At 37.1% G+C, this 22,895-nt stretch overlaps 1 protein-coding gene across 17 annotated transcripts in view; it reads right to left on the bottom strand.

The window, feature by feature from the left end:
- The window catches only part of Relch (RAB11 binding and LisH domain, coiled-coil and HEAT repeat containing), a 91,289-nt gene extending 68,405 nt beyond the window's left edge, over positions 1–22,884 (bottom strand). For 10 of the 17 annotated variants that reach the window (XR_001784195.2, XR_001784196.2, XM_006529501.4 and 7 more), the window contains exons 1-2: positions 22,094–22,882; positions 8,475–8,564 (exon numbers count right to left, since the gene is read on the bottom strand). Coding sequence is in view for 12 of the 17 variants with exons in the window: in XM_006529501.4 (XP_006529564.1) it covers positions 8,475–8,564; positions 22,094–22,619 (616 nt within the window). In the remaining 5 variants the exon portion in view is untranslated. Of the gene's footprint in view, positions 1–8,474; positions 8,565–22,093 lie in introns of all 17 variants that reach the window. The other 7 variants (XR_387169.4, NM_173187.4, NM_029349.2 and 4 more) reach the window with 4 other exon arrangements.
- Between the last annotated feature and the right edge of the window lie 11 nt (positions 22,885–22,895).

Genomic DNA, 22,895 nt, shown 5'->3' with positions numbered 1-22,895 from the left:
TTCTAGCTGTCTGACAAGGAATACAGCTATTAAAATACAATACTTTTATTTAAGTAATTAAAAATGTAATAATCTAGGTACTTCTATTTTAGCCAATCTGGGTAAGAAAATGTAATGAAATATTTTTGGTTAACATAATTTTGGAGGAAGGGAGGTAAAGATTATATGAAAATTGACTAACTAGCCTTAAATAAAGGGATTTAAGTTACTTTGAAATGTACTGTTTAGAATGTTGTAACTGTAGAAACATTATTGGCTAGACTGCTTGCTAAGTTGAGGGTTACATTTAAATGTGAAACAAATGTTGTATGCCTATACATTTTCCTCCAAGGAAGCATGTTTTCTAAAAACAAGCAGATAGGTTAAAGACACACATAAAAAGGCCTCAATGTTTTACTTTAGTATTAACACCAAAAAATAGAAATGACTTATTCCTAATGCAAATATTACACACATACATACCAACCACCTCTAAAATAGCTGTGCGAAGTAAAATTAGGTAGAATTTAAAAGGTTCCAATAGGTCTTCAAATAAATTATTTTCTTTTAGGAGAGATTAATAAACTTTAAAGATTTCTCTGACTATCATATAGATAACATGAATGCTGGGAAAATTTCTTATTGAGCTTTGTGAATTATTTATCAGGAACAAGATTAAACTGTATGTATCTTAACTATGAAGTTTTCTTAAAATTTATAGGTATTGTACAGGAGTTACTTCTGCCAATTAGAACTCTGGGGAAATTAATTGATCTTTGTCACAAAGAGTTAGTACAGACTTGCATAAAAACTAAGGAGTTTAATTTTCATCTTAAGAAATGCAACTTTGCCCTGACTGACTGGTGGAAAAAAGATGAGATGGATCAGATATAAGAAAGCTTTAAGAATATATGGAAAAATTAGGATTCACTCAGTTTGCATGTGTTCAATAAAAACTTAGGATGTAGTTGAGTCACAGCTATGACGGCCATTTATTTTGATGCACAGAGTTTAGCTGCAGCAGCAATGAAAGCACAGCTAGGATGGCACTGAGTCACTGCGTGCCGTTGGTAGTCAGCAAAGCTGATCTGCAAACAATTCTGTGCAGCAAAGCTAAGACATTTCCCCTGAACTGCAATTCCTTGAAACACTTTAAGAGTTTTTGTTAAAGTCAGATTATTTACATAACTGAATACATTTATGTAGAGATTTGTTCATTTTTTAAAAAAATGGAAAATTCTATGAAATTTTGGAAGAAAAAGCACCTAACTAGACTATGCATAAGGTAAAAGTATAGATATTATGCTCTCAATATCGCTTAAAATTATCCAAAATATACTACAGAACAATTGCAGATCAGAAATGCCCTACACCAGAATGACAGAAAAAAAAAGGGGGGTGGGGAGAAGGGAGCGAAGGGAGGAAACTGGTTAAAACACAAAGTGGGAAATGCTCAAATTAAACTGGTGACCAGGAACAAAACAAAGAGTGAATAGGCACAGAAAGCCAGAAAACCCATGTCAGACGGCAAGAATTTATAATTTTACAAACATCTACATACATATTGCCAAATGTCATTAGAAGATACCAATGCTTTGAAAAGACAGACTTCCAAAATGAATTCACTCTGCTGCATGTTTCTTAGTATACAACACAGGTTCTAAATGACAGAGTTTTATGCTTGAAGCTATAGTACATCTCTATAAAAGGTAGAATATAACCAAGCAAATACAGATTTGGGAGAATTAATATATTTTTCTTAAAAGTATAAACTTTGATTTTCTGGCAATTTTACACATGTATACTTTGTATTTTCTTTCTCCCTCCCACTGTCAAAAAAGATTCTTAATGCCACACAATATCAATACATACATGAATTTGTCTCCTAAAACACTGGATTGAAGTGCAAACTGAGTACCCTGTAAGGAGATAAACTTTGTGGAACAAGTTCTACGCAATTCTTAAAATCACCATTCTTTCTAAAAGTATATGAAGGTGTGTATGTGTGCTTATGTGTATAAAATGCTGTAGGAGCTAACAACCAATCTACTCATTCTACTTGACCAACACAAACTAAGGTGATGTAATAACTACAAACATGCATGTGTATTAACAGCATGCATTACAGTTTTACTGTTTACAATTTTAACATTAAAGTCAGTATAAGCAATGTTAAATTACACTAGGTCCCAACCCTGTACAACTATTTTACAATGCTTGTTTTCAACTTGATTCAGGCTGATATGAGACCCTTCCTCCAAGCCTTTCAGGGAAGAAAGAAACCCTTGCCCTCATTGTTCTTTCTGTTCAGGTTCCTCTATCACTTATCTTGAAGTTGGTTTCTCTCATCATCACCTTTGGGCCTTTTCTCATGATACCTAACCCATGACATGCATGCCTGTGGCTTTGATGATCACAATCTTAAAACCCTTTCACCAGATACATTCTTATTTCCTAGACATGTCCATTTGAATGTTTCCTAAGTTTTGAATTTGTTCCCACTGAATTGCATCATTTCCTTTTTACACCTGGTCTTCCTTAGTAGTCTCTGCCCACTTAAACTTTAAAGTACATCCATCCACTGAACTGGTTTGGAAAGCCAACTAAGGGAAACTTGGAGATTACTTATCACATATATGTTGTCTTTATCCTACCACTAATTAATGTCCATATCATACTGAATCTAATCCTTTAGTAACTAGCAATTCATTTCAACTATCTCTGTAACTGCTCAAATGTCAAACTTTTGTGATGTTATATATTAATAATCACTATTTAATACTATGCTATTAACTCCAATTAATAATAATATACTAATATTAAGATGCTCAAGTATCAAAGACAAATATTCTGCAGAAAACCTCATCTTTCTAAACTTTCCTACCCACGAGTCCCACCACTACCCTTTTGTTTGTGGAACTAACACTATCATGAGATACATTTTTGGAATCTGAAATCTACAAAAATTTAATCAACATTACTTTTATTTTTAACTTACATATACACCCATTACAATATTTTTTTCCTATTTCTAATACTACCTTAATTTCGTGGTAACAAATTACAGGTAAATCAATTTCATTAATGTTATATCTAACCTTGTTGGAATACCAATCCAACTTTAAATAATATCTAAATATAAGATTCATCTACCAAGTTCAATATAAGAAATAAAATCAAAGGTTCTGCTAATAGAAAAGAATATACATACACACTTTTTGTTTGTTTATTTGTTTAAACTAGGGAGATACACAAAATAAGAGAAATTGGGTTCTCAGAAAAAAATTCCTGGCCAGGAATGGTGACATCTGCTTTTAATCTCAGCATTTGGAAGGCAGAGGCTGGTGGATCTCTATGAGTTTGAGGCCAGCCTGGTCTACATAGTGAGTTCTAGGACAGCCAATGGTATTCTAATGAGACCCTGTCTCTAAATAAATAAATAAATAAATAAATCTGGCCGTGTGTGTGTGTGTGTGTGTGTGTGTGTATGCTTGCAATTGCAATACTCAGAAAGCTAAGGGAGGAAAATAAAAAAGTTGAGGCCAATCTAATGTCTCAATAAAACAAGCAAAACAGAGAGGATAGATACTAAGGCAATGGGATACAGATATTGCCTTGGCCTTTAACCAAGAAACAAGACCATGGATAATACTAAGCATTTGTTATTCAGGCTATAGGGACGGATGACTTCACAGGCAAGATCTGAGAGTCATTTTAGAAGAGAACAAACATACCACTTGGAAAACAGGATGAGTATTCAATAAATTGGTACTGAATGGACCAACAATGACTCCTTTCTCCAGCATTCAGGAGGATCTTTCCCTGAAAATTAGCAAGCAAGCGGCTTTGTGTCTCTTTGGATTTCACCAGTGTGTGAACATAGAAGTTTTACTCTAGCAGGCAGAAACATAAGAACCAAACCAGCAACTCTGATGTTAAAAGATGGATTTTGTGAAGCAGGTTTTCCTGTGTGTAAAACTGTATACAAAAACCTTTTTGTGAAGGTACAAAGACACTTGCTGCATGTGAAGGGCAGAGGCTAATCTCCATGTTGTTTCTAGGGTGTGATCCATTCTGTTCTCCTGACAGTGTCTTATCGGCCTGGAACTCTCTAAGTAGGCTAGGTGGGCTGTCCAGAGAGCCCCAGGGCCTCCTCTTCCTCAGTACTGTGATTATAGGTATATGACACTACGCATACCTGTTTTTTGATTTTGTTTTTTTAAATGGGTATTGAGAATGAAGCTCGTGCAGTTCCTTTCGGGTCCTTATTGTTGCAAAGTAAGCACATTATGGGCTGAGTTATCTCCTAGCCACAGTTCTAAAGCGACCAAAGCCCTTGTCATCAATTCCAAAGGGATCGTGCAACAAGGAACAAACTCCTTGATGACAAAAACTACTTCTCACTTCTATGTTCAAAATGCAAAAAAATAAGCTAAATAGCAGCAATTTAAATATCATGAATTTATCTTATCTTTAAAAAAGCTTTAGTCATTTGTTAACGAAATCAGAATTCAGCTCATTTGTTTTGACATGTTAGTATCAATTTTATGTATATAGTTGAACGTGTATGAATAACTGTGTATACAACCTTGCACGTGACGACACAAAGACATTTGTGTGCATGTGAAGGGGTGAGGAAAACTTCCAGGTTGATTTCAACTTAAAATGTATAGTTCAATGAAAAAAATCCCAACAATAAAAAGCTTCAGTCTTTTACCTCTTTGAAAATAAGTTAAGTTAAATTAATTTTATTTGAGAAAAATGAAATTTTGATATCCATAAAAATATATACTTTTTCAGAGGTACAGCTTATACTAAGAGACACTGTAGGCTTTGGAAATAAAACTTGTGTTCTGTTACTGGCAAATCTTTGAAGTATCATTTTACTAGTTTATAAAATAAAGATTTCATTACTTATTTCACAGGACTGTTAGCAGTATTAAATATTTTCTATCAATACTGAGCAGAATGCCTAACATTTAGAGTCTTCCCCTTAAACCTCAGGATAGGTCTCAGTAAGAAAGCATATGAATGAGTCCTAAATCCATCCATCCAATCTCTGGAGATGGTGGTGGGGTGTCTATTTAAAAAAAAACAAACAAAAAAACTTTACAGGCCTAGAAAATAACTAGACTTTTAGCTTAGCAGAAAGGTGATAAGAAAACAAATATCTGTCCTATAAATAATAACAGTCGTTCAAGTATGGTGATGCTTATCTGCAATCCAATACCTGGGAGGTAGAGGTGCGAAGATCAGGTGTTCAAAGCCAGCCTCAGCTACCCAGTACAAGATTGACTGGGCTACCTGAGACCTGTACCATAAAAATAAAAGAAAGAAAGAAAGAAAGAAAGAAAGAAAGAAAGAAAGAAAGAAAGAAGGAAGGAAGGAAAGAGAGAGAAAAAAGAAAAAAAGAAAAAGCAGTCCCCCACCCCATACAAAGTTAGAAAAGATCCACATTGATAGGATAATGGATTCTGGATCTGTGTTATCTATATTATTGAGGGTTCCATATGATCTATTGACAGATGAGAGGACAACCATCTTTCATGAATGGTGGTCTTTTGATTCACTTTTAAATTACTACAAATGATTAGTAAAAAAAGATCAAAATATTTGGAGAATGTGATTAATTTCTTAAAGCCTCACACATACACAGGTTTGGTTCCACACAAGACTGAAAACCATTTTCTAGAATAACATGTTCTTTCTCTAAGGAAAATGAAGATAATCATTAGCATATCAGCACAGTACAGTAATAAAAAAATGGTTATCTCCCATAAGTTAGAGGCAGAAAATATTTTTTAGATTAAAAATGTAAGATCAAAATTGTCACATTCGAAACATTGTTGTTGTTGTTTAATATTTATGTATAGGTGTTTTGCCTGCACAAATGTCTGAGTACCATGTGGATTGCTGATGCCTATAGAGGCCAGAAGAGGGTGCTGGAGCCTCTGGGATGGAAGTTATGGACTGGCTGCTGTGAGCTGCAAAGCAGATGTTGAGAATGGAACCTGGGTCCTCTGGAAGTGCTCTAAACTGCTGAGCTAACCCTTCAGTCCCACTTTCTACTCTTTGTTGTGTCACAGTGTGGAGGATGAGGTCCACTCCTCCATCAGGAAGCAGCTGGAGGAGAGATTACTAACCTTCTCACTCCTGTTCTTATACAAAGGAAGATGGAATGGCCCAAAGCTTGTTTCTTAACAATGCTTTCTGCTAATTAGAAACCAAAAATACCTAAAATAACAAGAAACTCTTTGTTCAGGTTCAATCTGGTGGGATCTAATTTCAAATGGCAATTAAAGAACATAATTATGTAGCCAACTTGTTGGCAAGAGTTATTTTTTAGCATGTAGCTATATAGACATAAAACCTGTTATATTGACTCTTTAAAAAAACTAAACAGGGTCTTGAGGCTATAGCCCTGTATTTGATGCCCAGTTCAGCAACATAAGTAGTGGTGGGATATAACTGTAATCCCAGTACTTGGGAGGTAAGGAAAGGAAGGTCAGAGTTCAAGGTCATTCCCAGTTACATATTGAGTTCCAGGATAGCCTATGGTGCATGACAATCAACCCATGTCAAACAAAAAAATTCCCCTGAAATCCACATATTTACTCTATAACATAAAATATTTACTATGTAATTATATAACAATGCTACTATACAAACGATATAGTAGGATAAACCAATCCTGAGTTTATTCAATTAACCTACCACTTGATTTGCTAATTTAGACATTAGAGATAGGATCTGTAAGGTTTTTTTCTTTTTCTAATTCTCTTTCTTTGGTTAGTGTCTCACTGTGCAACCCAGGTTAGTGTTATATCTAGGGCAATTCTCTTGCCTCAGCTTCCAAGTGCTAGAGTAGTGCTAGAGTATAGCTGTTAGCTACTATGGCTGATTTGATTTGCTGTTTTGATGACTGTTGCTAAATTATGCTCACAACAAAGTAGCTGTAAAGAATGAGAGGTCACACTAAATTCTTCCAGTGATCTTTTCATTAAATTAACATTACTATTATTTATACTGTTGAGTCCTCTTAGTTTTGGTTGAACTAAAAACAATCATTCCCCTCTCCCCTAACTTATGTAATATTGTGATTTTTAAACATCAAGTTTTTAGTCTTAGGCAAGGAATGGAGATCACATACTGCAATGGAATTTTTAATTAGGTCAAACCTAATCCTTCACATTAAGAGGTAGCATACAATCTAATTAACTGTGGGCTCTGCTGTGAGGCTATTTGGATTTGAAGCCTACCTCCACTACTCAAGTCTGTATAATCTCTCCCAGGGCCTTAGTTTCTTGTGGGTAGGTGGTATACCTCAATGAGACAATAAGCATTCAGTGTTTAGATTGGAGCAAGCAAGGGTCTTATAAAAATTATTTATTTCATAATTCATTTATTTATTTTTACCTTATGTGCATTGGTGTTTTACTTTCATGTATATCTGTGTGAGGGAGTCATATTTCCCTGAGCTGTAGTTACAGACAGTTGTGAGCCACTTCTGGAAATTGAACCTGGATCCTCTGGAAGAGCAGTAAATACTCTTAAGCACTAAGCCATCTCTCCAGCCCCAGGAATTAATTATTTTTACTATAATGACTATAGTAGGTCAGCATTGTGTAGGCTTTAACAAACTCGGCCCAGTTAAGTGCAAGAAAGACTAGATCTAGGCACATTCTGCCTTCACAGCTCTATCTGTATGGCCCTACTGTTTCAGGAAGCCTACATTTCATTGAAGCTTAAATCCTGCTTTCAATGTCTCATTCTTGGCCAAAGTCGTATAAAAACAATTCCTATAACCCTAAGTAGAATTACTTCAATGATAGGAAGCCACAACCCTGAAGAACCAGATATTTGCACTCAAAGAGCCATAGTTTCTCCACTGGCATATTCTGTAGTAGATTCTGAGGAAATTTTCACTAAAATCAAATGGTACTGACAGAATACAGTATAAGACAAATTGGCCCTCAGAAGTCCCTACAGATCCAGTGGTGATTGATATGTGTTTGGAAGGACTGATGAGGAAGTGGTTGGGATGGGAATGGAGGAAACTGGACTGAGTAAGCAATTAGAAAAGGTATTATTCTATTAGAATGAGCAGGATCCTGGAAGACCTTGCTGAACCAGATACCACAGGAAAATCAAGAATTTCTGGAAACAACTGTGAGAGTTATTGCGTGTTCACTGAACTCAAAGCAAAGTTTAACCTAATAAGCAGAACAGAGATATTTCAACCAGCTTTGAAAACTCCAAAGTTGTACTGATAGACATAAGTGAATGTTGGCTCTGGCTGGAAGTATCAAGGGAATGCGGCTAAGGTACAGTTAGTTACCTTTCAACTATGCAAATGATAACATAAAACTGGTCTTACAGCTTGCCACAAGGAAAATTTAGCAAATTGTAGGTTTATACTAAATCTCCTAATGCCACTGGAACAGAAAACTGGGGTATCTCCAACATAATAAATCTATCTTTCCAGACTTACTTACCCGCCACTCTTTCATCTGTTTCCCTGTTACCATCATCTGAATATCTTGCAAAGTCTAATGAGTCAAGAGTACTAATGCTCCCAGCTCGATCTATAAAAAAGAGAAAAGTAACAGAACAGTTTTTTTTACTTAGTTGCAAAATAGGAGATTATAATTTAAATACCCATAAATATTTTCACTTAACAAAACTATGACTCTAAGTTCTAGAAGTTCTATTAAACAACAACAAAAAAAAGATAAAAATGTCCAAAGCAGTTCAACTACTTTAGGTAATTATATTTCCCAAATTTATGTCCCACTTATGAACCAAGCATACATAGAGCATATTATAAGTAGTACAACCAGCTAGAACACTCCAACCAGACCAGCCACCTTCCCAAAACAGTTATTTGAACTCCCACCTCAAAGACTTTGTAGATAAAGTCTGGGCTACATAATTGTTGACTGAAAACATAAAACACTGGAAAAACCAGACCAAATCCAGCCTTAACAATCTATCATATACACTGTTTATCATACAGACCAAAGTGACGTGGTACACAAGAACAGCAAAGAATCATCCAGTCCCAAGAGAAATATAAGCAAACAGGATCAATTACAAGAAATATGTAACAATCAGGACACAAAAGTTTTTAAAACAGCTATTAAAATTATGTTCAGTGAATGAAAGTGTGTGGTTTTAATGAGGTGTCCACCATAAGTCTCAGGCATTTGAAGACTTGGTCCTCAGTTATTGGCATTTGGGAAGGCTTAGGGAGTGTCAGCTTGCTGGAGCTGGTGTGTCATTGGACATAGGCTTTGAAGCTTCAAAGGCTATGCATCATTTGCGGGACTTTCTCTCTGCTTCCTGTTTACTGTGCAAGATGTGAGGTCTCAGCTATTCTGCAACCATGTCTGCCTGCCTGCTGCCACTTTGGTATCCCCAATGGTAATGGACACTGATCTATTTGAAACCTTAAGCCCAAAGTAAATCCTTCTTTCTACCAGTTGTCTTGGCCATGATATTTTAATACAACAACAACAGGGTAGGAAATCCTAGCAGAAAAAAAACAGAATTTAGAAAATTTCAATGGAAATTCTAGAAAATATCAGTAAACCTGGAAAGCAAATGCTTCATACGAAAAGTTCAATGCAGAGTATAACAACAAAATAAACACAGCAGAGGAATGAGTTTAAAAGTAATTACAGGGGCGGTGAAATGCACTCAATGTATAAAAGCACTTGCTATCAAGTCTAATGACATGTGGCAAGTCCTTGGGCTCCAGATAGTGAAGTAGGAACCAATTCTTTAAGTGACTTCTGGGCACATGTACATAGATATATACAAATAAGGATTAAAAAAAAAGATTAAGTAAAGCATTCAACATGAAGAATAAAGAAAAAGAGTAAAACAAAAAGTAGCAGAATTGTTTCCATGGAACACAAAGAATATGTTTAAGGTATATAGAAGTGGAAGCAACAACAGATAAAACAAGAGGTTGGGCAGGTACAGATTTAAAACAGAGGACACCAATGAGGACAGAGCACAGAAATGTAGGAATATCATAATCAAATTGCTAAAAACCAAAAGAGTAGAAAATATTAAAAGGTGGCAAAGGAAAACGGCCTACTCACATATATAGTGTAGGAGCATATTTCACTACAGATGCATTCATTTGTCAAAATTCATCAGACTTAGGTTGGTATCTATGCTATATAAAGAACTTAAAAAACAAACACACAAACAAACTCTTGAGCATCAAGAAAACTTAATTAAAAATGGGGTATGGAACTAAGCAGATAGTTCCTATATAGCATAGATACCAACCTAAGTCTGATGAATTTTGACAAATGAATGCATCTGTAGTGAAATATCCTCCTACACTGTGTATGTGAGTAGGCCGTTTTCCTTTGCCACCTTTTAATATTTTTTACTCTTTTGGTTTTTAGCAATTCGATTATGATATTCCTACATTTCTGTAGGAATAATGGATAAGAAACACTTAATAGAAATGTTCAACAGCCTTAGCCATTATGGAAATGTAAATAAAACTATGGTGAGATTTCATCTTACCCCAGTTAGAATGACTAAGATCAATAAAACAAATGACAACATGTGCTGCTGGCAAGGATGTAGTAAAAGGGAACACTTATTCTTTGCTAGTAGAAGTGCAAACTGGTACAGCTATAATGGAAATCAGCTAGTTTGGTGGTTAATAAGGAAGCTGGGAATGAATCTACCTCAAAATCCATCTATACCACTCTTGGGCACATACCCAAAGGAGTCTATATCTTATTACAGAGACATCTGCTCACCCATGTTCATTGGTGCTTATCCATAATAGCAGAAATTAAAAACAGCATAGATGTTGGTATAACATGGTATAGCATAATGTCTACCAATAGATGGACGGATAATGACAGTGTGGAACATTTAAACAATGAAATATTATTCAGTTGTTAAGAAGAGTGAAATAAGCTGGGTGTGGTGGCACATGCTTTTAATCCCAGTACTCAGGAGACAGAGGTAGGTGGATCTCGGTGAGTTTGAGGCTAGCCTGGTTTTTATACAAATCAAGTTCCAGGACAGCCAAGAGCTGAAACACAGAGTAACCAGGTCTCAAAAAAAAAAAAAAAAAAAAAAAAATTAAGTAAGCAAGCAAGCAAGTAAATAAACAAATAAATAAAATGAAATTTTGAAAATTTCAGGTAAATTCATGGAGCCAGGAAAAAAAATCATTGTGAATGCACTAATTCAGACCCTAAAAGACAAATATTATATGCTCTTATTTGTGGATGTTAACTTTTAATATGTATGATACAATCCAATAGCCACAGAGGTTAGGTACCTAGTAAGGGACTAGTGGGTGCCCGTGGAGGCAGTTGCAAGGGGGCAGGTGTCTCCTAAAGAAAGGAAAATGGAATATATGAATATACTGTTATGAGGAGAAAAAGGGAAGATAGAATAGGACGATAATAGGGAGAGGTATGAGAGAGGATGATAAAGTGTGAATGTGAGGAGGGACAACTAATACTAAAGGGCACCTGAGAAACCATATGAAAACCTACTACTGTATACATATATGTATATACAAACATATATTAAAGAAACCTACATCTATATATGTATGAAATAAATCTAAATGGAATCACCAAATAATAAGGGTAACATGCCTCAATTAGACACCAAGTAAAACCTCCAGTGCCAGCAATAAGTTACATCTTGTTGAATTATTGCCCAAAATAGTGACCTAGAAACATCCAACCATCAGACTATTGCCAAGGCTATTGGTTGCTCTCCACAATCTGATGGTAAGGGCCGACCGCCAAAGATAACACTTAACACATGCCATTGAACATAGAGAAGTCAAGATGGTATCTAACTAGAAGCTTTATTCCTAGCTACAAGCATTGTAATTTGTAATAGTGAAATACCTGCAAGATATGCTGTGTAATAGTGGCACAAATGGTTTAAGAGCAAGCAACCATTATCTGATTGGATTTAAGACCCACTAAGAGATGGAACCCATGCCTGAGAATGCTGAAGTAGCCAAAGTTAGAGACTAGATAGGTCATAGGCCTGGGGGAAAAGTTACTATATTATTCTGTTAAAAGAACACAGCAATGAATAAAATGACTCCCTAATAACATTCAGCTACACTTACCTATAGATCAGTGTCTTGTTCAGCTATTACCAGAGAAGCTTCTTGCAGCAGACTGGTACTAATACAAACTAATACAGAGGCTCACAATCTGAAAACGTGCCTAAATGAGATACCTTCATCAAACCCCTCCTTTTCATGGCTCAGGGATCTATGTAGAAGAGGATATGCTAAGACGGTAAGAGCCAAAGGTGATGGCTCTTCCAGACACAACAGGACTGATGAACTCACAAAGAGTAGGACAACATGTCCAAATGCTGCACAGGTTCAAGTCTGACAAGATCCAAGCACTAAAAGGGTACGAACACAAGGTCTCACCCCTAAGAAGCAATCTAAAACTGATATCCACTGGCAAAAGAAAAATTAGTTTTCTCTAATGGAGTTTCACTGGGTGTATTATCTATACTTTAGGATAGGTCCCCACACCTGGGAGTGGTTGAACAACAAAAAACAAATTCAAAATGGTATATTTTGTTTTACTTATCTTTAAATTGTATATTTTGGTTTCAGTTTGTCTGTGGTTTTGTTCTGAAAAAAATTTTTTGAGAGGGTGCGAGCATGCTTAGTGAGAATCTGTATATATTTATTACATTTTTGTAAATAAAATAAATTAAAAAATGTTAAAAACATCTAATTTTTTTAACTTTTTTTTTTTTTTTTACATTTTTTTGGGTGTATGTGAAAAGTGCTGATATCAAACCCAGGACTTCACAAATGCTTGCTAGATGACTGCTTCAGCACAAAGTTATAAACCTAGTGCCTATTTTTAAAATATTTCAAGTCAATGATTTCATTTTATATTTTATAATAAGGAAAATATTCCTGCGATGTCTTTAAAAGTAATGATTATAATCTCATAAAAGACAAATACTAGGGCTGAAGAGATGGCTCCAAGGTTAAGAGCATTGCTTTGTTTCTGCAGAGGACCTAGGTTTGATTTCCACATGTACCACTGTTTACAACTGTCTGTTACTCCAGCTCTGGGTGATCTAATGCCTCTGACCTCTGTGGGGCACCAGACACACATGTAATGTCCAGACCTACATGCAGACTAAACAGCCATGTATATAAAAGAAATTAATTAAAATATTTCAACTCATTATAATTAATTCCATCTTGTCATAAATACATATTTATGGAAGAAATTAATACTAATTTTGACTGGATTAAACTGCAACAGATTTTGTAAGTAAATGTACTTTGAATTTGTAGACTAACAGGTTATATTGTAGGTCTAAGGTAAGTATGGTTCTTTGGATTTTGCTACTATTTTTTTTTTCTTTTGGCTTTTTGAGGCAGAGATCTTCTGTGTAGCCCTGGCTACTCAAGAACTCACGATTGTAGACCAGGCTGGCCTCAAACTTAGAGATCCCACCTGCTTTATCTCCCCACTGCTAGAATTAGCCACCACTGACCAGCTTAGCCACAGATTTTTAAACGTAACCTTTAAGAACTTTCTGTAGGAGTTCTTTGTGACTAACATGTCTGTAGGATAGTGCACCACAGAAACATGGTCAGGGCCATTAATCAGACACAGTTCTTTTCCAGAACAAACAAATGTCTTTTATTTCTCAAATATTCTAATACAAGAGGGACGTGTTGGAAAAGTTAACCTTTTTCTTAAAAAGAATACAACCACCGGGCGTGGTGGCACACGCCTTTAATCCCAGCACTCCGGAGGCAGAGGCAGGCGGATTTCTGAGTTTGAGGCCAGCCTGGTCTACAAAGTGAGTTCCAGGACAGCCAGGGCTATACAGAGAAACCCTGTCTCGGAAAAAAAAAAAAAAAAAACCATGAATACAACCAGATGGACATATGGCATTTTCTAGCTACTTGGGAGGCCAAAGAAGCAATCATTTGAACCCAGTCCTTCAAAACTTGAATACTTACTATGTACCAGGTCAACAAGAATGTAGATATCAAATACACCAAAACCCAAACCAATCCAACAGCAATAAAAGCAAATGTGTATACACAAAATCCTTGCAAGGTATCCGGTGTGATGGTGCTTGCTGTAATCATAACATTGTAGTTGGAGCATGAGTATTGTGGCTTTGAGCTTAAGGGCTATCTAATCTGGACTAATAGGGAGACTGTTTTAAAAGAAGTGACAAAACCAAACTTTTACCTTGTCAATGCAAGTACGACTGTGCATAAGTGTGTCCATAGTGTGCTTTTAAAATATGCACAAAATGGTAGTAATTGACTCTGTGGAGCAGAATGCTAATTTTTCAATTATATATTCCTCGCTATAGTATTTGATCATTTGTTTGTATTTTTGCTATTTTCTTCCTATATCACATTTAATCTCTATTGTACTTTATAATTTCAAAACCATAAAAATAGCAAACATACAATTAAAAGGTATATGTGTGGGATTTAAGAAACTGGCCTTAAAAACACATGAAACTTAAGAAGAAGGAAGACGAAATGTGGATACTTCATTCCTTCTTAGAATGGGGAACAAAATACCCACGGAAGGAGTTACAGAGACAAAGTTGAGCTGAGACAGAAGAAAGGACCATCCAAAGACTGCCCCACCCGGGGATCCATCCCATATACAACCACCAAACCCAGACACTATTGCATATGCCAGCAAAATTTTGCTGACAGGACCCTGATATAGCTGTCTCTTGTGAGGCTATGCCAGTGACTGGAAATACAGAAGTGGATGCTCACAGTCATCTATTGGATAGACTACAGGGCCCCTAAAGAAGAAGCTAGAAAAAGTAACCAAGGAGCTAAAGGGGTCGGCAACCCTATAGGAGGATCAACAATATGAACTAACCAGTACCCCACAGAACTGTCTCTAGTTGCATACGTAGCAGAGGATGGCCTAGTCGGCCATCAATGAGAGGAGAGGCCATTGGTCTTGTGAAAATCATATGCTCCAGTACAGGGGAATGCCAGGGCCAGGAAGTGGGAGTGGGTGGGTTGGGGAGGAGGGTATAGGGGACTTTCGGGATAACACTTGAAATGTAAATGAAGAAAATATCTAATAAAAAAATGGAAAAAAAAAGAAACTGGCATTGAGTCCTAGTTCTTTTGGTAAAATATTCCTTTATTTAGTGTTGTCTTAAAACCTTATCATGATTCATAACTATATATGAATTCAATATAATTCAATGAAAACATGTAATATATAAATTTAATAGGTCAAAAATTTAACCTTAAAAGTAATCAATTATATCAAAGCTCAAGTTCATACACATTAGGTACTTAAGGATAGATCTTAGCAATTCATGTCTGAGAAAGTGAACCTATAAAGTGCTTCTAAAATATGAACACTATAAAGCAGTAATATCCAAATTTTTCTAGTTTTGCAGTAATGCAAATCTGCTCCCAGTACTAATAGATTATTTTCTTATCAATGGGCACTGTGTTTATGAACACCAGAGTAAAACCAAATAGTTTGCCTCCTCTTGCTAATCAAGTTTAGTGTTTGAAATGGTTACAAATATTAGGAACTTTGGTAGCTCTTGACATTTGACCTAGTGTTTAAAAAAGCTAATGTTTGCACATACCAAGACCTAGACATTGCTCATGAACTAAAAAGGTGATGTGTCTTCTACTGCCAACTGCTTTATCTCCAATGCTGGGTCTCATTTTTCACTAGCCACTATTTTCAAAATATTTGAAGGCTAGATGGTCCAAGTTTGCCATTTTACAGATGAGAAATGAAGGTTTTATATTTATTAAATCAACTTGCTAACCTTTGTGGAAGAGTTAAACATAAAAATTTTTTATTTAACTTATTTAACTTTAAATGAGTCAACAAGCAATGAGAATAAAGCCACATATGTAGATAACAAATCAATCATTTTGTGATAAACTGTGCACAATTTAAGAGTAGAATTTCTATCTTTTAATTTGCAGTCTGTGTCACAAGATTCTACAAGCTAAACTTCAAGGTCAAAATATTTAAACTTAGAAGCTTATAGGCTAAAACAATCCACAAACCATATAAATGGTTAAAATTTTGATAGCAATAAGTGATTTTTACCTTATGCCAGGCTGTTAGGCAATAAGGATAATTATAATCTATAAATTATTTATTAGCATTCTTTCTGACCAGTTATTATGTGGCAGATACTTTATAGACAACTTAGTTAACTTTTATAACAACTCCATGCAGAAGAGTTACTACCATCAGCATTTTATAGCAAAGAAACAGACCTGCAACTCAAAAGTGAGATTTCACATGTAGGGACTTCCTTTCAGAAGAAAATGAATATGTGACTATGTCAGGAAAAGTTATCAAGAACCAGTTCAGGAATCAGGAATGTAGTAGCACTGAGCAAATGTGACTAAGATTAATTACTTACAAAAACATGTCTGTGAGGCAGAAAGAAGCCTACAGGAAAGACTTTACTGCATATATATACATATATATATATATATGTATATATATGTATATATATATATATACATATATACACACACACACACACACATATATACATATATACATACATATATACATCCACACACACACACATATGTATTTAAAAGTCATATAGTAGACAAAACTGGAGGCAAATTCTAAAATAGGTCACTTTTTTTTTTCCTGGAATGCAAACTTTTGCTAATCATAAAGTGGGTTAGAAAGAATTGTTTTGGGAAGGAGGAAGTAGCTTTGAATAGTTAACCAGTCAGTCAGACACTTCAGCTTTGTAATTATGGCTATTCAGGAGGCTGGGCCAAGAATTCAAGGTATGCCTCTCTTCCACAGAAAGAGTTCAATGGCTACCTGGTAACCCAGAAAGATCCTGTCCTAAGGGGGGAGAGGGGATGGAGAAGGGAAAAAAAAAAAAAAAAAAAAAAAAAAAAAAAAGAGGGAAGAAGAAAGGAAGCAAGGAAAGGAAGGGTTAACTATTGAGTTCTGAGGGTAGAGGAGAGGGAGAAGAGTTAAACATAAATGTCATTAAGAATTGTTCTTTGCTGGCCTAGTCGGCCATCACTGGAAAGAGAGGCCCATTGGACACGCAAACTTTATATGCCCCAGTACAGGGGAACGCCAGGGCCAAAAAGGGGGAGTGGGTGGGTAGGGGAGTGGGGGTGGGTGGGTATGGGGGACTTTTGGTATAGCATTGGAAATGTAAATGAGCTAAATACCTAATAAAAAATGGAAAAAAAAAAGAATTGTTCTTTGCTTTAAATAAGCTATTAGGATTAAGTCATATATATAGACACCAACATGATCAGTAACTTTGTAATAAACAAGCTAAAAGTAGAATTATTATCTTCTAATCTGTAGCCAAACTGATTTAAGGTGAAATTTAAAAAAAAAAAAATCAAGAAAGAAACACATATAGGGCAGAAACTAATACCTAAACTCTAAAAGAATTCTACAAATTAGAACACCAAACAAATTATCAAATCTGCAAACGGGCTAATGAGCCAGACAGATAGTTCTCAAAAAATAACATTTAAAAAAAAAAAAAAGCAAGTGACCAGTAAATATTTGAAGAAATGATTAACATTTTAACACCTTTAGTCTTCAAGGAAATGAAAAATAAAACTGTTTTGAGATTCCATTTGTCTTAGTGAGAATAGCTATTGGCAGGGCTTAGAGAGATGGTTCAGTAGTTAAGGGTCTCTGTTGTTCCTTTAGAGGACATAGGCTTAGTTCCCAGCATTCACAGAGTGGCTCAAAACTATCTGTAACTCAAACTGCAGGTGTCTGACACCCTCATCTAACCTCTACAGCTACAAAGCATACACACAGTGTATAGCATATATGCAGGCAGAACACACTCATACACACTAAATGTAAAAGGAAAAATATTAAAAATGGTTATTACCAAGTAAAAACAGCAAATATTGGTGAAGATGTGGGGAAAGAGGAAGCCTTATATACTATTGATGGAAATGTATGCTCATACAGTCATTATGGAAGTCATTGTGGAAGCTCCTAAAAAAATGCAATAGAGCTATCATATGACCCAGCTGTGCCACTTGTGGGTATATAAACCTGAAATATTGTCAACACACCATAGAGATCCTTGCCCAGTCACAGTTATTTCTATATTACTCATAACAACAACAACAGCAACAACAACAACAACACACACACACGCGGAAGACAAATTTTTGTAGAAAGAAAAATGAAATCATGGTATCTGCAGGAAAGTGGATGAACTGTAGTTTACTATGTTAAATGAAATAATTCCGATTCAAAAAGACAAATACCATATTTTCTCTCATCCACGGTCTTTAGATTTAAATTTATTTATGTACATATGACTATATGTATGTAAAAAAGAAAAATAGAATTAAAAAGGGGACCATGGTAGGCAGAAGAAATTATAAAGGGCTGTGAGGGAGAGGAAGTAATGGAATACATGTGACATAAAAGCAGAAGGGAGGGCAATTTAGAGGGAGGGAAGGGGCCAAACCAACAAGAGAGTAGCAGGGAGAATTGGTGGGTAGCAGTGAGTAAAAGGGAATGGATACAAATAAAGTATAGCAGCATAGATGTATGAAATTCCATTATAAAACCCATTACTCTGTATGCTAAAAAAGTAGGGACAGTGAGCTACCTCAAGTGGGTAAAAGTGTGACAACCTGAGTTCCATTCCTAGAACTCATGCAGAAATAGAAAGAGAAAATTAAAATCTGCATAGTTGTCCTCTGGCCTCTGCTTGTGAGTACATACAAATATACATTAAATAAATAAAAAAATTTAAATTAATTTTACTAGTTATCTTGCATTGAGGCTTTCACACCCTCTGCCTTCCTCCATCTATTTTTGAAAGTTCCACATATGCCTTTTTATTTGTGACACATTCCCTTAACAACTATGCTTATATACCTTGCCTCTCTACTACATGCTAATTCATTTCATACTACTTATTTGTCTGTTTGTTTTTCAAGACAAGGTTTCTCTGTGTAGTCATGGCTGTCCTGGACCTTGCTCTGTAGACTAGGCTGGCTCCAAACTCAGAGATCTGCCTGATTCTACCTGCTGAGATTAAATCTGTGCACCATGACACTGGTTTCATTTCATACTTTTTGATCTTATCTATTTCTGCTAATATTTTATATCTTGTACATAGGATTACTTCACATTTGTATCCCAATACAAGGAAATTTATAAATCTGTATCAGTAATAATAGTAAAGTAGGGGAAAAATAAAGTAAAAGGAAAGATAAGATGACAAGATCAAGGCATAGGATAAGGGTAAAACTGGTGGTTCAGATGCAAGCTTCAAGTATGAACCACGGTAGCACACAAATACAGAACCAAGAGATGGCAGAAATTACATAAAAAAATCTGATGACATTACTTTGAGCAATCTTATACCTCCACAACAGGACTAGCAGGTTTTAAAAACAAACTGACTTGTAATTTTTGAAATGGGCGAGACAATTGGGAAGGCTACACCCATGCTTACAACTTTTATTCTCCCTTAGGCTGAACCATGCATGCTGTCACCAGAAATATCACATGCAACCATGTAGCTAAGTTTCTTGATCAACAAACTAATTTGGCCTTCTTAGACTATTTGATTGAGAATAGTTGATAAATGTGCATGGATCTGGTTAATATAGAAACTCACAAATGATCAGGGAATATCAGTGGAGTGCAAATGAGAAAATTATACCATACACCCCTAACCCCACCAATGTCTTTCAATAGGCTGTTGCAAAAGAGGGGCTCTGAAAGACCCTAAGAGCCAGAGGTTAGTGAGGACCAGAGCAAAAGAGTGTCTTTTGGACATCACCGGAATGTGGCACCCATGAACTCACAGCAGCTAACCAGCACAAGATCAAGCCAATCAACAATGAGCAGGGAGGGACTCACAGGTCCACACAATTACCTGAGGAGCCAGGGAGACAGTTGGTGGCTTCTCAGGAAGAGTCAGTTCTTTAAGGGCATGGCCTATGGTAGAGTAACCATGCTCCAGTGAATGGGCTCACATCCTTGAGTATATGGGTACCATATAGGACTTGGTGGGTTATTTAAAAAGAAGAGAGGGAGACATGAAGATGATGAGTGAGGAGTTAGGGAAAGAAACAGAAGATAGATATGATCAAAATATAGTATTAAGTTCTGGAAGATTTTTTAAAATTCTGTTAAAAAACATTCTTGGTTCCCTGTGGAGGCTTAGCTGATGATCCTGGATTGCTTTAAATCACATGCATTGTGATTGTCTTAACTTTGAGTTTAATGCTGCAGTGTGACTACCTGGATGAAATAGGAGTGATGCTCCTTTCAGATCATTCATATCCTCTCACCTTAACACAGTGCAATGTTTTCTCAATTCCTCCATTACGTTATTCTTTATCACCTCACTTGCCTTTTGTGTTAATTGGCCATTTTGAGTGAAGACCTACTCTGATTACTTCACTTGATCATATACTGAAAAAAAAACTTAACTTTTGCTCAGTTGTGTCCTGAAGCAGACATAATATATAGCTGTGGTAAAAATCAATATTATGATAGAGATCTAGGTTCAAATATTAGATCTGCCACTTAAATGATAAAATATAAAAAATATAAAAAGTCTTCATTTCCCAGTTAGTAGTCATGCCGTCAACACTCCCCCTCATTTCTGAAAAATGAGAGAGCGGCAAGAACTCCAAGCTAATAACTAAAACGAATCAAATACAAAAACCAAACAAACAAAAAAACCAAAGAAACCCTAAAGGCTATGATGTAGGTTAAAACTAAGTCTGGGCCAGGCGGTGGTGGCGCACGCCTTTGATCCCAGCACTTGGGAGGCGGAGGCAGAGGCAGGTGGATTTCTGAGTTCAAGGCCAGCCTGGTCTACAAAAGTGAGTTCCAGGACAGCCAGGGCTATACAGGGAAACCCTGTCTCATCTTCCCCCCCCCCCCCCCAAAAACAACTAAGTCTGGGATGTACATAAAGTAATATATATATAAAATAAGTGAAAATTTGAGTCCCAGTGAGATAGTTTGTCAGGTGACAATGTTAGATAATTTAGACATTATAAAAGAAGGAAATGTGCTTAGGATTACTCTGATAGAGAATTCACCCTTCCCAGTGTTATGACATCAAACTTTAGCAACTTCAAGCCTCTGGTATCATGCAAAAGTATAGACATTTAGAAATCAATCAGGCTTATTTATTAGTAAATTCCAGTTGGGTTCACAGAACCAAAGTATTAGCATTAGTATGGAAAAATTTGATGCCTCTTAAAGATGACAGTGAGAATTCTCATTAAAGCTTATATATAAATAATGACTAGGCCAGTGATTACTCTGCTAAAAATGAATGATTGTAGCAAGAAAAGAAAGAAAGAAAAAAAAAGAAAATAAGTGAGAGTCACTTATTCAGAGAAAAACAATCCTTCCCAGTGCTATGTTGAAAAGAAAGCTGGTAAAAGATCCTTGGTCTGTTTGTTCCACAGCTTTCCTGTATACGGAATACTATTGAAATTGGGGTAGTGAAACTGATTTCAAACAGAAAACATTCTATGAAGCAGACACATCTCATTTCCTTCTTTTTATTAGCATATATTAATGATACAAAATAATGGAAAAGCAAAGACAAAAGATCTTCAGTGGATTGAACTTCAGTACAGAGGGCTGACATTTCCTGTTTGTTCTTTTTCTTGAGTCAAAGAATTACTAAGAAACATTTTATTTCCTCGTAGTGTGATTCAACAGCCTGGGGAAAAAAGGAAAACTGCCTAGAGAAAAATGCCCAGGCAATAAGGAAGCTTTCTAGAGTGCCATAATACTCAATAAACTGGAAACCCTGATGTTATAGGTCCCAACACCAACGGGGAGCCAGGAGCTGTACAACACCTGCCAAAGATCGGAAACCAATGCAAAGAAGAGCTACAGCAGGATCTTTCTGTTTGCAGTACACAGGACACCTCGCATCTCACTCAACATACTCTCCCTTCTCAAGACGACCCTAGACTCAGTACCCGCCCACAATCCCCTTCAGCTGCACTCCAACTCTAATCCCCCATCTGCAGGTGTGACAGGCGACGCCTACTTACTGAGCTGTCCTCCGCCCGACGTCGTACTCGGTTCCCGACCTCCAGCGCCTCCGACGATGGAGGCGCCAGGGATCCCGGGCGCCCCCATCCCTGGGGGGGTCCCACTCTGCCTCTCGAAGTTGCCAGGATTGGAGAAGTAATCGCGCAGTCGTGGTAGCTCGCGGCCGCTCTCCAACAGCTCGGTGTGCAGCTCCAGGGCGGTCAGCAAGTATTGATCGCGCAACAGCTGAGCGGCGATGGCATCGATTGACAATCGGGCAGGGGTCTCCCCGCTGCCCCCCGGAGCCGCCGGGGCGGCGGACATCTCCACAGCGAGCCCCGGCCGCGCGCTGCTTCCCAGGGCCATGGGGTCCTGTGGCGACAGGGAGCCTGCAGAACCAGGATCTAGGCCGACCCCGGCACCCAGCCGAAGTCCTGCCCGCCGGTCCTCGGTTGCCGCTACCTCGTCGTCGTCCTCATCCGAATCACTGAGGAAAGGATTTACTCCGCTACCACTGCCACCACCTCCGGGCGCCATCGCCGCCATCTTATTCTGTCAGGAATGTGGGTGCTTCCCTGCTTGGCCCGACAGGCCCTCAGCCTGAATCCCCGTTAGGTCCCGAGAGCCGCCGACCACCTAGGCAGCCCAGGCCGACCGCACCTCTCCTCACCTAGAGCCTAGGCCGGACTGGGAGGCAGGAGCCCGGTATGCAGCAGCACCTCCCGTCTCAGCCGCTGCTGCACCAGTAGCCGACTCTGCAGGCGTCTTCCTGGTCCCTAGTCTCGCGAGAACTGGCTTGGTCCCATCTTCGCCCCGCCCCGT

The sequence above is a fragment of the Mus musculus genome, chromosome 1, assembly GCF_000001635.26.
Source record: "Mus musculus strain C57BL/6J chromosome 1, GRCm38.p6 C57BL/6J".
NCBI lineage: Eukaryota > Metazoa > Chordata > Mammalia > Rodentia > Muridae > Mus > Mus musculus.
This window is presented reverse-complemented; position numbering and strand designations above follow the sequence as displayed.